This window comes from Trachymyrmex cornetzi, unplaced genomic scaffold (assembly GCF_001594075.2).
Source record: "Trachymyrmex cornetzi isolate Tcor2-1 unplaced genomic scaffold, Tcor1.1 scaffold23, whole genome shotgun sequence".
NCBI lineage: Eukaryota > Metazoa > Arthropoda > Insecta > Hymenoptera > Formicidae > Trachymyrmex > Trachymyrmex cornetzi.
In genome coordinates this window covers 3,931,446-3,945,248 of record NW_017296956.1, presented here as the reverse complement: position 1 = coordinate 3,945,248, position 13,803 = coordinate 3,931,446, and the positions used below count along the sequence as shown (strand labels likewise).

General features: G+C 34.8%; 2 protein-coding genes across 3 annotated transcripts; one reads left to right on the top strand and one right to left on the bottom strand.

The window, feature by feature from the left end:
* Positions 1-419: 419 nt before the first annotated feature.
* Positions 420-3,041, bottom strand: SMSr (Sphingomyelin synthase related). 2 transcript variants are annotated; one of them, XM_018506765.1, is made up of 6 exons: positions 2,734-3,041; positions 1,923-2,277; positions 1,501-1,829; positions 1,280-1,423; positions 1,044-1,198; positions 420-970 (listed from the first exon to the last, which is right to left on the bottom strand). In XM_018506765.1, the coding sequence occupies exons 2-6, from the start codon at positions 2,247-2,249 to the stop codon at positions 570-572; spliced, it is 1,356 nt and encodes a 451-aa protein (XP_018362267.1). In that variant the 5' UTR covers positions 2,250-2,277; positions 2,734-3,041; the 3' UTR covers positions 420-569. The 2 variants fall into 2 exon arrangements, with proteins under 2 accessions (XP_018362267.1, XP_018362265.1); XM_018506763.1 differs by having other exon boundaries at positions 1,923-2,254.
* Positions 3,042-8,319: 5,278 nt separating this feature from the next.
* Sec63 (translocation protein Sec63) lies at positions 8,320-13,001 on the top strand. The gene is made up of 12 exons (XM_018507059.1): positions 8,320-8,517; positions 9,406-9,508; positions 9,627-9,741; positions 9,822-9,927; positions 10,228-10,451; positions 10,530-10,691; positions 10,770-10,998; positions 11,087-11,232; positions 11,328-11,475; positions 11,595-12,087; positions 12,197-12,488; positions 12,569-13,001. The coding sequence occupies exons 1-12, from the start codon at positions 8,394-8,396 to the stop codon at positions 12,707-12,709; spliced, it is 2,283 nt and encodes a 760-aa protein (XP_018362561.1). The 5' UTR covers positions 8,320-8,393; the 3' UTR covers positions 12,710-13,001.
* The last annotated feature ends 802 nt before the right edge of the window (positions 13,002-13,803 follow it).

Sequence of the window (13,803 nt, the reverse complement as noted above, 5' to 3'; positions counted from 1 at the left end):
ATACATACACTTAAAAAAATAAGAAAGTCTTAGATGATACAACATGCTTGGAAAATACATGTTGAATTAGTAAAGTACTTCATACGCTACGCTTTGTCTTTGGAAATTTCTTAATAAATTACATTATTTGTGTGATAGTAAAAGTTAACTATTACGTAATATTAATTAATTGTATCATAAATTACAATCTCTTTCGGTATCAACAACCCTATCACAAAAATAAATATATTTAGAATTAATATTAATCTTTTTCGATATTATTCGACAACATACAGACAAATTTGTCAAATAAATAGTCAACGCTCTGAAAAGATAAATATACAATATAAGATCACCTTCATTTTTTCGAAACTAAGTATTCTTAGACATAAAGATTTCTAAAGAAATATTCTAAAGAAATATTATTCTTTTGTCTCTTTTTTTTTACATATGTATATTTTTGTGTATTGTGTAACTGAAATAAAAAAAATCAATGAAGTGTTCCCTATATGGCATATTTATCTTAAACGTATCAATTATAGCAATCAAATATAATAATTAAAAAAAGGTAAAATATATACCAGTTGACATTAGTATTCCTTTTTTGTGCTGCTTAAACTGCCGTTTATGCAGCGCTGCATTTTTCGGAGAGAAATCCGAGATCGTACACAATGCCAGATGTTCTTTCCCGTGCCTGCTAAATTGCAAACTATCAAGGACGGCGATTCATACTCATTAGGAACAATACCATCAACAGACGCCTCAAAAAAGCTAAATAACGGAAACCAGATTCTGGTTCTGATCGAATCGCGCTGCATCAATGCTTGATTATTCGCCAATGTGTGATAGTAAAGGAATAATCGCGAAGTTATATAAAATGCGACGAAAACGTCGATGGAATAATGTTCATGCGCCGCCAAGATGAAAAAAATACCAAACATGTTAAGCATCCATGTAAAAGTATGCAGAAAATACAAATGTCTTGGAGTATCTGCAATAAAAAAAAGAGCATTTCATAAATATTAAAATCTTCGATTACGAAATAATGTATACTAATTACTTACACTCTGTAATGAAAAAGTTAAGCATTGTTAACGCTACTGTATGTCCGCTAAACATGTAATCCCCGCAAGTTCTGACACCTTGAATGGACATGCCAGCACCTCGCCAAATAACATAAGCCATTGCTATTTTATTGTACAGTTCTACATAAGCGGAACTAAAATGAGATATAAATATATATTATTTGTATTTAAAGAGAAAGAATGTGATATGTAATTTTATAATATATGTATCTCACTTTGACCAATCATCATCTGGGACTTTCCGTGGTTGGCATTGTAAATGTGCTCCTGGCACTGACAACGAAGTAATGAGCATCGTCACGCATCTCAGCAGGAAGACTGTACCCGACAATGCAAAAAACCTCCGTAACAAAATAAATCTGTGTCATATTTAATAGATTATTCGCACTGACAAATCACATTTGCTATATTTATTTAAGTTGGTCACATTCCTTACCTATACTTGTGAAATATAAGCACAACAAGCCATATCGCGAAAAGCAGGGTACCGGTAACTTCGCACATATCGAACGCCCAAGGAATATGAGGTACATTGTCTAAAAATATGTCTGGTAATGGAGGATACTTCTTCATATCAGGCACTCTGTCATGAACGATAACCATTACGAAGGCAGTAATCCACGTGACAATAAACAAATATCCCAAACTGATGAGTGTCTTCCAGATTTCGGGTGGCAAATGAGAAGCGTGTCCATCCTCTGATACCGAAGCTGAATAGAATTCGTTCTCGATAGACGTTTCGTTATTCGTACCAGTACTGGGCATCTAAAGTAAAATTATATTAAGCATAGCAGTAGTATTACCTTCTTGAATTAAAATGAACATTAGACATTCCCCTTTAGAGAATCATGCCTTTACCTCGTGCTTATTCTGATGATGAGTATAAAAATTTGTCGAAGGAAACAGATCCACGTATCCCAGGTCAAATAGAACGGCGACATTGTCCCTCTGCAGTTGTTTTATAGCTAGATACAATTTTTTTATAGCACCAATCTTCTTTATGTTTAAAATACTAGATTTCAAGTCTTCCTCTTTCAGCGTCAAAAGTACCTTTCCGTCGATCTCATGGAAGTAAAACAAATCCGCGTATTCCTCGTGACCATTTTCTATGAGCCACGTTTTCACGTCGGAGGACGTCCACTCGATGACGTTTCTTAAGGACATGGTTGTGCCGTCGCTTCGCATCTATCCTGCATAACAGACGAGTCGACACCTGTACCGTTAGAAACGGGAAGTGATTTATCCAGCAAGTGGGTGACCTTGTGACACAGTGATTACTTTTCTAATTACAATTCGCATCAACATCATAGCGTGATTTCTCGATAACATCAAGAATAACAAGTTGTCGAGCGAATGAAAAGAAACACCGTGTCGCAAAGCCAAACAGATGATCCGATCGAGAATCACGAGGATACAGATATAACTTTCGCGCGAACACGCGATCATTAAAGAAAAAGATTAGTTGACATTCTCAAATATTTAGAAGTTTCTCAAGAAAATAAAGAGGATAGTGAGTAGATTATAAAAGGACAAGGGATCGAAGTAGTTAGAACTAAGGACCTTGTATCAGATGGTATCAGATAACCTAGGGGTTAGATCGAAGCTAGGCACTCCAACATTTCTCCATCCGTAGGAAAATGATAAAAATGCTTTTTGCAAGATTACTCACCTGAGGAAGGATCGCGGCGCGCCCTGGGAATCCTGGGATCGTCGTGGCTATCTTATCGGGACATTTTCGCGCGTTCAACGTGCGTGTCACCGCGCCGCGACTGTTCTCGTCCAAGAGAATCATGCGTCGGCAGTATCCGTGCACAGCAGTGCACAGCGTCAACGCGCTCGACGGAGCCGTCGATCGTGGTGTGGTGGATTGGTACACAGCAGTACACAAATTGATATCCGCTGATCACCGGTGGCGACGCGACTCCGGTCAAGTCCAGTCTCCACCGACTCCACAGCAGTCCACAACAGTTCACGGCGACTCGTCAGTTCGTCACCACTCGTTCGATTTGTGCAATTCGTGCGCGCGCGACGCAACAGCCAGCAACAGCGCGACTGTCACGTCGCGCAGTCGTTAAATAGCCGCGCGAAAGAAAGAGCGATCCGTGATTTCACGAACGCTCGATATAATGGGGGTCGTACCGCCGCGCCGCGTCGTTGCTTGTTTTGCCGCCAAGCGAGATCGATGATAATACGATGCTCTCGAGTGACGCGATTCTCAGAACACATGATTCATTTTTCCCGATAAAAAAGGCATTGTTCCCTCACCAACTGTTCTTCCAGAGCGCGTTTAAATTCTTTATGACTTTTGCTTCCGACAATTTATTTCTAAATTGTTCACTCTAGCACTTAAACCTCGAGGAAAGAGGAAGGAATGATTGTTATGTGAAAAAAGTATGATGATATAAACGCAATAAAAACGAATAATTGCTCCATTACAATTGATGAGTTTTCAACTCATTTTTTCTCTTTGAACGTACTTGATTGTTTTTACATTGATCCGAAATCAAAAGTCCGATCCCGAAGATCAAGTTTTCCTGACCTTTGGAACTTACGGAAGCACTTACAGCTCTTAAATACAATTAAGATAGAAAAGATAATGCGATAATGTATCGTAAGATAATGATTTCGCGCGCGCGCTCAAGAGGATGTCGATCTATTTCTCTCTACCAATATAGATTTAACTTCAATCTTAAGTTTAACTTACTTTTTATAATAGGTAATAATAAGGCTCCACGAGTATAAAACAATTTAGAATAAATGAAGAGCTATAAGAGCCAGTAATGTAACAAACAATTTTAATTTAACACATAAAAATAATTACACATATACGTTTCGACACCGATCGGGTCATTCTCAATGTTACAGTAATTAAATTATTATCGGAAATCTATGTAGTTAACAGTATTCTTCATGTTCTGTGTTATAATGTTGCCAGTTAATAAATTAGACATCGTTGAAAATTCTCGGTAGTAAAACCGTAATAATCTTATTAGAAAAGAAGTCGAGAATATATGAATAAAAACGCAAAAAGCTAGAGATCCACATCGTGGCCACAAAGTTAATAACATAAAATAGACCAACTCTTCGTCGATTTTCGACAGTAAAACTATAATAATCTAAGGCCGGTAATCATTAGTCGGATCTTATATTTAAGATTGTCTTAAGTACAGTCTTCAGATGTCACTAATCAGAGAGCCGCATCAGCGATTTAAGACATTACTTAAGACGGTCTTAAAATAAGAACCGATGAATACCGGCCTAAAAGTAACCGATAACAAAGGAGAATTAATGCCAAATGCGTAAAATTAACAATATATATAAAACGGTACTGTTCTTGTATGGCATTTGTAAATAAAGACGATTTGGATAAAATGAAATAATGAGATCGCTTTATAACACTTGTAAAAATAGTCAAAGACTATTTTTATGTCCCCTGACAGTCAGTAAATAGTCGTAAAAGGCACGTAACGTGCATTTACTAGTTTTTACTCAATGCGCATACGTAGCCTATTTCCACTTCACGATTCTTTTTCAATTCTTTACTGACTGTCAGGAGAGATGAGAAAAGTCTTCGCCCATTTTTACAAGTGTTTTAAAGCGACTTTGTCATTTCGTTTAATTCAAATTTTCTTTATTTACAAATGGTATGCAAGAAAAGTCAACGTGTCATTTCTCGCTTATGACGTCTCGATCCAATATATGGCTGAAGTGACTATCTTAAGTAACGTAAATTACAGATTTTCAGTACTGACAGTAAATTTTGAAGCACAGCTCTCTTTATCGCTCATGGAAACGGAACGCATTCGTAGTAATATTAGTTTCATGCCGTAAAAAATCAAGCAATTTAAAAAAATTTGATTAAAATTTTTGAAATTATTTTAATATTTTAAAAATATATTGATAATATTTTAGAAAACATTTTCTAAATGATAAAAAAGTAATTTTTTTAAATGTTTCTAACACGTTTTTAAAATGTTTTTGAAAATATTACCACAAAATGTTTTAAAACAATTTAAAAATATTTGCAAATCTCTAAAACGTTTTAAAATATTACTAAAACCTTTTTAAAATAATACTTGTGATATTAAAAAAAATATTTTTCTTAAAATATTTCCCAATATTTTATGCTGTGTGGCAACTTATCTTTCATCTCTTTCCAATTCTAGAATTGGGGAACTAACGTTGAAAAGAAGAAAACTTAAATCAGGTAAATCCTTTGAGGCCTGCAGCCGAGTTGCACAATTCGACCGATTTTGCCTATCATCCCCACTCCTCTTGTTTCATGGCATTTAGATCGTGCGCGACATAAAGACCTTGGCACATAGAAAAACTTAAGACGTAAGAATTAAGCAGTAACGAAATCAACATGTTGGATTTGCTATTGCTTACGTAGGGTCTTACGGTCTTTATTGTGATTGGTCGATTCGTTTACTGCTTAAGTCTTACGCCTTAAGTTTTTTTATGTGCCATGGCCTTCAGACGCTCGAATTCAGGGATGATGTTAGCCGTAATTCGTACAGGGCACTATAGGGCTATAGGACTTTGAAACGTATTGCCTAACATTCACCGTTTACAAAAATTTTCATTATTATTATTATAATTATAATTAGTATTATGGTATTAGAAACTCAAAAGTAACACTTCAAAATAGATCTTATGTCTCCGCGCACGATCTAAATGCCATGAAACAAAAGAGGAGTGGGGATGACGATAGGCAAAATCGGTCGAATTGTGCAAGTCGGTTGCAGGCCTGGCTTATGTAATTAATTGAATAATCATCTGCATGTAATGGTTTTTATGAGGTCGCTCATTATGAATTCTGAAATCAAAATTATCACATACAATATTTGTTTAAACAATTATCGTTTAAACAATTAACAAGAATTTGATTTGAATCAAAATAATAGCGCTATTAGATTCTATGGAAAAAATGGATATAAGTTGTATACTGTATTATTTTTCCGCCCCCATTTGTTGTAAAAAAAATACAAAACAACAGGTGATTATTCAAATTGCATAATATAGGATTCTTCTTTTTGTATTGAATACAAAATCACGTACAAAGAAATTAAGATTCAACCTTGATCGTTAACGATCGAGATATCGTGGATATCACTTGACAATAAGTTAATTATCGATTAGTGAGTTATCGGAGTTTAATTTCTCGTGGTCGCTCTCACGACTATATAGATTAACCTCAGTCCATTTCCATCAATATAGATTAACCCCGATTGAATTTACTCTCTTTATACTTTTCTAATTCTTAGAACTAAAGAGAAATAAAAAAAGTCAGTTAAATCAAGATTAAAGTTAATCTACATTGGTTGAAATAGTCATTCACGATATTATAAAAAATGAAGAAGGGAGTGACTGCGACTAATTCATCGTCGATCGATATTATAATTATCAAGTGATACCCGCGGTATATCTATTGCAGTGGCAGTCTCATGATTTAATTGTGTTTGCGAATGAGCAAGTCTTGATGAAACAACCGGATGGGAATTTATTGCTTGATTAGGACATTTCTGTCCTTCCTTATCTTTCCTGCTGTCCCCCTTTGTCGCTCCAGATTAAGCGAATTTTATGGAGTACATGTTCATTTCCTACTTCAAACTTTTTCTTCATGGGGTTGATTGTGTATTTTGAAACGAGGTTAATTACAAAAATAAGCGGATTTACTGTAATAAAAAGCGGATTTATTTATAATTTTATTAGTCAAAATATCTAGTAAATTAATTTACTTCATTTTTATAATTTTTATCTCATTTCAAAATACACAATCGATACCCTTTTCACACCTTTCGCTGGTCGGAGGTCGATTATAATTGTGTATCTTGAAATGAGGTGAAAATTACAAGTTAGCAAATTCACTAATGCTTGTTTCTATCAATGTAGATTAACTTTAATCTCGGTTAAACTTACTCTTTATCTTTTTATAATTCTTAGAACTAGAAAAAAAATGAAGAATTAGTAGGAAATGCAGTTTTTTAATACAATTGAATCGAAATAAATAAAAAAGTTTTTTTTTATTCAATTGAATTCAATGGACTTAAAATACCTATAACAATTTCAATCTATTTTAATCCACTCTCAATTATTGGGTCATGACATCTTAATAAGGATAGTCTTGAATATAAAAATCTATGAATATATTAACAGCCTAAAATTTTTCTAATTTCATTGGTCAATACTTAGTAAATTTGCTCTAACTTTTATAATCTTCATGTAATTGACCTTCTGGCTGCTTACGGCGTTAAAAACTGTATTTAAAAACCCGTTATTTATAGCGACGGCGTACGAAATGTCGCATTCATGCAGCTACAACCTGCTCATCTTTTGTTCGTCACACCTTTGTTATTACAAAGTCCAAACAGATGTCGTATGTATTATTTGGCTTATATACGTTATCTGTCTTGAACACTCGAGGAATGCGCGAAACGATCGTCACGATGACATATATTTAAGTACACGTGGATTCGCAAACTCATGCGAACTTGTAAAAAGTTTCATTCATTTCTTTCCCATCACAGCCCTATAGTGTATTAATTCATGCGAATGTAAGAAACACAAGAAAGATACACTACAGCCATTCGTTTCAACTACATTTCGTCACGTTCTCTGCGGACGAGGCTTAGTACGATACGAAAGGAGATACAAGTGCAATTAAATCGAACAAATCGAGTCTCATCGAATATTTATTTCTTATCGGGTAGTTCGCAGAGATCACCGTGGGTCACAAACCGTCTCCCTTTAATTATTCTCCTCCCGACAGCTCTCGTCCGACACACGAGGATGCGAACGGGAATGATCATGCTCATAATTTAATATTTCGCATTTACTCAGACTGATGGGGTCGACGACGCCGATGACGGCGACGTCATTGACAGCAGTGACAGAGTGTCTCCAGTCTCCTGCCATCGCCAGTTGACGTCGCCAGTCCCTGGTCAGTCCGCAACCGTAACGTCCGCAACTCCGCTCAACTCCGTTTACTTCGCACGAGGCGTGACGACGCCACAGTCCACACCGACCTGACCGACGACGACAGTAGAGCAGTTGCGAGCAGTTGTCGCGTGTACGGCGTGTACGTCAGAGTCGATAGTGCGTGTTGGAGACCGCTGAGTGAGGTTGAGGCGCGTGCGGTGGCTGAGTGGTGCTGAGTGGTGCTGAGTTGGCAGTCTTGACAGGGCAGTCCCGCTAACTGTTGATTTGCATGTCGTACGGCACGTCCGTGTGTCCGCACTGTCCGCAACCCGCGCGAGCCTGGATAATGTTACGAATGAATGTACTTAAACGGTCTACTTAAAACAACGCCGCAGTACTTAATGAGCGATGAGCGGACAGAAGTTCCAGTATGACGAGAGCGGAGGGACGTTCTTTTACTTTCTGCTCTCGTTCTTGGCGCTACTGCTGGTACCCGGGACTTACTACCTCTGGCCACGTTGCCCGAAGCAAGGTTAGAGAAAAAGAGACAGACAAATAGAAAGATCAAGGCGAACTCCATTTTTCAGACCAAGTAATTTACAAGCGCGTACAGATGTAACGACGTACACGTCCACTGTATATGTATTACGGATGAATGCTGTTTGCAGTCTCAATTTACGTTATGCTCCACCTTGGTTCTTTATTCGATTCTTTTATCGAGACACAAACGTTACATTCGTTACACAATCTACGAGGATAAGAATATTTAGATTAATTATCTAGCTATATTTGTTTAATTCCGTAATTTGTGTACTTAAAAAATTAAGTAATTTGAAGTCGTATCGGTCATTTGTTACAACATAATTCGAAAAAATATTACAATATTTTAACGAGTCAAAACGTGGAAATTTATTTTCTAGAAAATGAGTTTCAATATTTTGAATGATAAAAATATTATAATGCAATTTTGATACAATAATTAATTGTTTAAGAAAGAAAAATATGTTTTTTTAAAATATATTTTTATTTCTTTATATTTCCATTCTCTTTTTTTGCAAACAACTCAAAATGACAATTTTTTAATCATGACGTAGCAAAATGAGCAATATATAGATATAATATCTATTATATGGTTTTGACTTTTTTGTGTTATAAAAATTTAATACATGTGTTTAATATCCCATGTTTCACGTCAAATTGCACATGAAAATATGAAAATCTTATATAACATATCATTTGAACAAACAGATAAAGAATATATATGATTTTTATGATCAACACTGTTATTCGAGAATTAAAATATAATGATATTTAACTATAAGTATCGTGAAAATATCTTCGACTATTTTCTATACTTTGTCGATAAGTTAAAAGAAACAAAGATTTAAAAAATAATATATATTAATTTAAATTTGTTCAGATCCTGATCAGTTAGCCAAAGAATGTCAATGCGATGGGTGCAAAAAGAAGAAAGTTATTCTTCATGCAAACAAACCTTGGAAGGAGACCAAGGCTTTCTTTACGTAAGTAAAAATTAAATATTTTGTATTGTACGTATAACGTATAAATTATACAGTTACACAATTGTCAAAGTTAACAGTTGGCGTTTTCATATGCACTGTTAATATTATGCTGTTGCAGGAAATTTCTAATTATTGTGGGATGGATTATCCTGTTGCTCTTAGCCTATAAAGTGTCCCAATTTGATTATGAAATGGCCAACTTTGACCCGTACGAGATATTAAGTATACCACCTGTAAGTATAAAATAGAATTTTTATATATACCATTAATTTTGTTATGTAACAAAAATGAATGCCAAGAATTCTGATTGTAGGGTTCTTCTCAAAATGAGATTAAGAAAGCTTACCGCAAGCTTTCCTTAATTCTTCATCCCGATAAAGAAACAGGAAATGAGAAAGCTTTTATGAAATTAACTAAAGGTAAGGAATGTGAGAGGATCTCTGCACAGATCTAAAATATACGATGTAAATATTGAATGTATATTGCATATATTATTAAATAATTTAATAAATTTAACACGATTATTGCATATGATAATAATACAGCATAGGAAAGGTTGATAAAGATCGTTAGAGTACCTGCATTCGAAATTAATCCTATAACAGTTAAAAATTAAATATTTGATGTTAATTTTTGAAAATTATCCTAGGATTAAATTGCTATCACTAATACCTTAAGTCTCGATATAAATTGAGTTGTTTTTCTATTAACAAAAATAGCTTACCAAGCTTTAACGGATGATGAAGCACGAAAAAACTGGGAAAAATATGGAAATCCGGATGGTCCAGGGGCGATGAGCTTTGGTATAGCTTTGCCTTCTTGGATCGTTGAAAAAGAGAATTCAGTATGGGTCTTAGGACTATACGCATTAGTGTTCATGGTTGCTTTACCAACGGTTGTAGGAATGTGGTGGTACAAGAGTATTCGCTACACTGGTGATCAAGTAATTGGCATTTTTATGCCAAATTTTTATTATGTGACAAAATTATCAGTTGTTATATATGTCCATATTTATCTCTAGGTTCTCTTGACAACGACCGAAATGTATTACTTCTTCTTCGTGAAAACGCCGTCTATGTCATTAAAGAGGGTCATCATGATACTCGCTGCTTCTTTTGAATTCTTCAAGAAGCGTAACGCAGAAATAGTCGAGAGACACTCTGACAGCGAAGAAGTTCCTTCGGTAAATTTAATTATATTTAATTTCTTAATTTGTTTTTTGTGAAGAACAATTTTACCATATACATATTATATATTTCAGCTTATCAAACAACTACCTAACTTGGGAGAAAAAAATAAGGAAGTACCATTATGCCACTTGTATTCAATTAAAGCTAGAGCACTATTGCACGCGCATTTATCTCGTATACCACTTAATCCAGAGACACTGGATAAAGATAGACAGTATATTGTAAAGAAATGCCCATATTTGATTCAAGAAATGGTTGCCTGTGTCCATCAAGTTATACTTTTAGCTTATGCCAGAAGAGGTAAATATTCGATTTTTTTCAATGCAATTTTGTAACATATATATATATATATATACATGGAAACAATTATTGATGATTTTTTTTATAGTACCGCGGGTACCAACTATAACAACTATAGAAAATTGTATGAAACTGTGTCCAATGGTCGTCCAAGGATTCTGGGAGTTTAAAAACCCTCTCCTTCAATTACCACACATAACGGAGGATAATTTAAAATACTTCCACGCGAAGAAGGTATTAGTGACACTATAATAAATTCTATCTATCGATAATGCTTCTATTATTATTGATAAAAACCTCTTAATAACAAATTTGTGACTTTCTCCTAGCGTCAAATCAAAAGTCTTCAACAATTCGCACAATTAAAAGGAGAAGAACGAAGACTGATACTTAGAAATTTGTCAGACAGTCAATATGAAGATGTTATAAAAGTTCTTGGAAATATGCCGTACATTGACTTCAAAGTACGATCCGAAGGTAATTTATTATTTATATCAGTTATTTTCTTTTATTTCTGTAAAACATTTACATTAATTAGAATAACATAATTTATGCGATATTGTATCTTTTATAATTTACTGTATGCATTATTTCAGTAATCGATGATGAGAATCCTACAGTCTACACTGCTGGTGCTATTGTAACTGTAACAGTATCCCTTACGCGAAAAGATATGAAGCATCTGTTTGGAGATGATTCTGTCAATGAACAAACGATGATCGAGGATAACAAAGCTGGCGGTGAAGCGGTTGAAGAAGCCTCAGAGGAACAAAATCAATCGACGAAAGCTACGAAGCCGGCATGGCTTAAGCAAAAGAAAGGTCAAAAGAAGTCACATAAAAAGGGTACGAACAAGAAGATAGCTCCTGCTAAAAATACACAGGCACAGTCTCAGACTGTGGCTAACAATACTCAGCACAGCAATACTCCTAATGCGAGAAAGAAAGACGATAAGACGGAGAAAGAGTCTTCCAAGGAGAAATTGTCGGATATTAGTGACAGTGAAGCCGAGAGCGATCGAAGTGATGATGAGGATAGTCACGACAAAAAGGATGCGTCTCTCGATGACGACGATACCGAATGGGAAAAGTAAGAGAAATATTTATACTTACTCTTTTTACGTTCTACATATATTAAATCATTACTTATATAACTCTTCCACCATCGAACTTATAACGTTTCCTTCTCTTTCAAATAGATTCCAACAGAGGATCTCCAAACGGGAGAGAGTACTAGAGGGAAGGAGTAATTTGTCACATGAAGTGCACTGTCCGCTCTTTCCTGATGTTAAGCAAGAGTATTGGTGGGTCTATATCTGTGATCGCAAAAGTCAAACGCTATTAACAACCCCTATACATGTCACGTCCTTAGCACAGTTTGAGGAGATTCAATTAAGATTCACAGCACCACGCTGGCCAGGCCTTTATACATTTACAGTGTGTTTACGTAGCGATTCATATCTGGGCTTTGATCAAGCTCAAGATATCAAAGTGAGTTATTTAAGAAGCTATCTAAAAAAACCTATTTTTTAATTATTTATATATAGTAATGATGCGACGATGCTTTATAGTTGGATGTGAAGGAGGCACCAGAGATACCGACCGAGCATCCGCAATGGGACATCTCGGATGAAGAAACTGCGGAAGATGTGGATGCAGCTGATGAACATTCCGAATTCACAACCGACGAGGACATTAGTGACAATGAATAATATCTGTTTCTCACATGTGATCGGAATAGATATTCTAAAAGTCCGCATTTTCCTCTTTTTTTACTTCTCAAATTAATGTACAATGGACTTTTATACGTGGAATTGCATAATCGTTGATGTATGTGGACAATCTAGAAAAATAGTCTGGTGTGTAAGATTTGTCAGTGTGGAGAAAGTAATAGTGAATAAAGAACATAATATTTATTTTAACATCGTTGTTCAATCCTCAATTTGGATGTGTTCAATCCTGAATTGAGATCTGTATACAGTTTTCTAATAAAATATATCAGTACAAAAAAATATATCTATTCATATTAAGATATCTTCTTAAACTTATTGTATGAACGTGTTCTTCACGATTATAGCAATATACAAAATAGATATCATCAAATCTGGGTTAAGCGAAAGTAGAAAATATATTTAAGCTACACACACATATACAGATCACATAAAAAGATCACTCAACCGTTGCACCTTTTATTATAGACGCGACAAATTTAAAGCATTCACTAATCTACTACAGACAGTCTAAAAGAGTATCGTTAACTAGATAGATCTGATATATATCAACAATGAGTGTAATATTTCGTGCAATACAAGTGAGTACATTTTATATTTTTTATATAATAGATCAATTTCTACATTAGACATCACGATTGTATTTCAGATAATTAAATTCTGTTTTATACTATACCTTTCTCTAAATGTGATGGTTGTTGCACTTGAAAGAGGTAAGTTATTGTTTAAGAAATAAATATAAATTAAATAACGGAATTAATAAAATTATTTTATTCATATATAAAATTAATTTTTTAATTAATTTTGATAGACGTTCAGAAATAGGGACCACCTTTCAATGACCTTGATCCTCCAATGACTTGACATACGTTGTCAAGTTTATGATTCTGAGTGACCTCCAGTAGGTTTTGCTCGATGCTTATTAAAAAAAAGTTCTGCTATATAAAACAAAAATTCTCTGCTTTAAAGTAATTTATAATTTTATAATGACTACTTTTCATTCGAAGCGAGATCCACCCCACTTCACCCTCTGCTTAGGGGCACATGTCTTTCCAAGTGAAGCAAGGTCTACATTA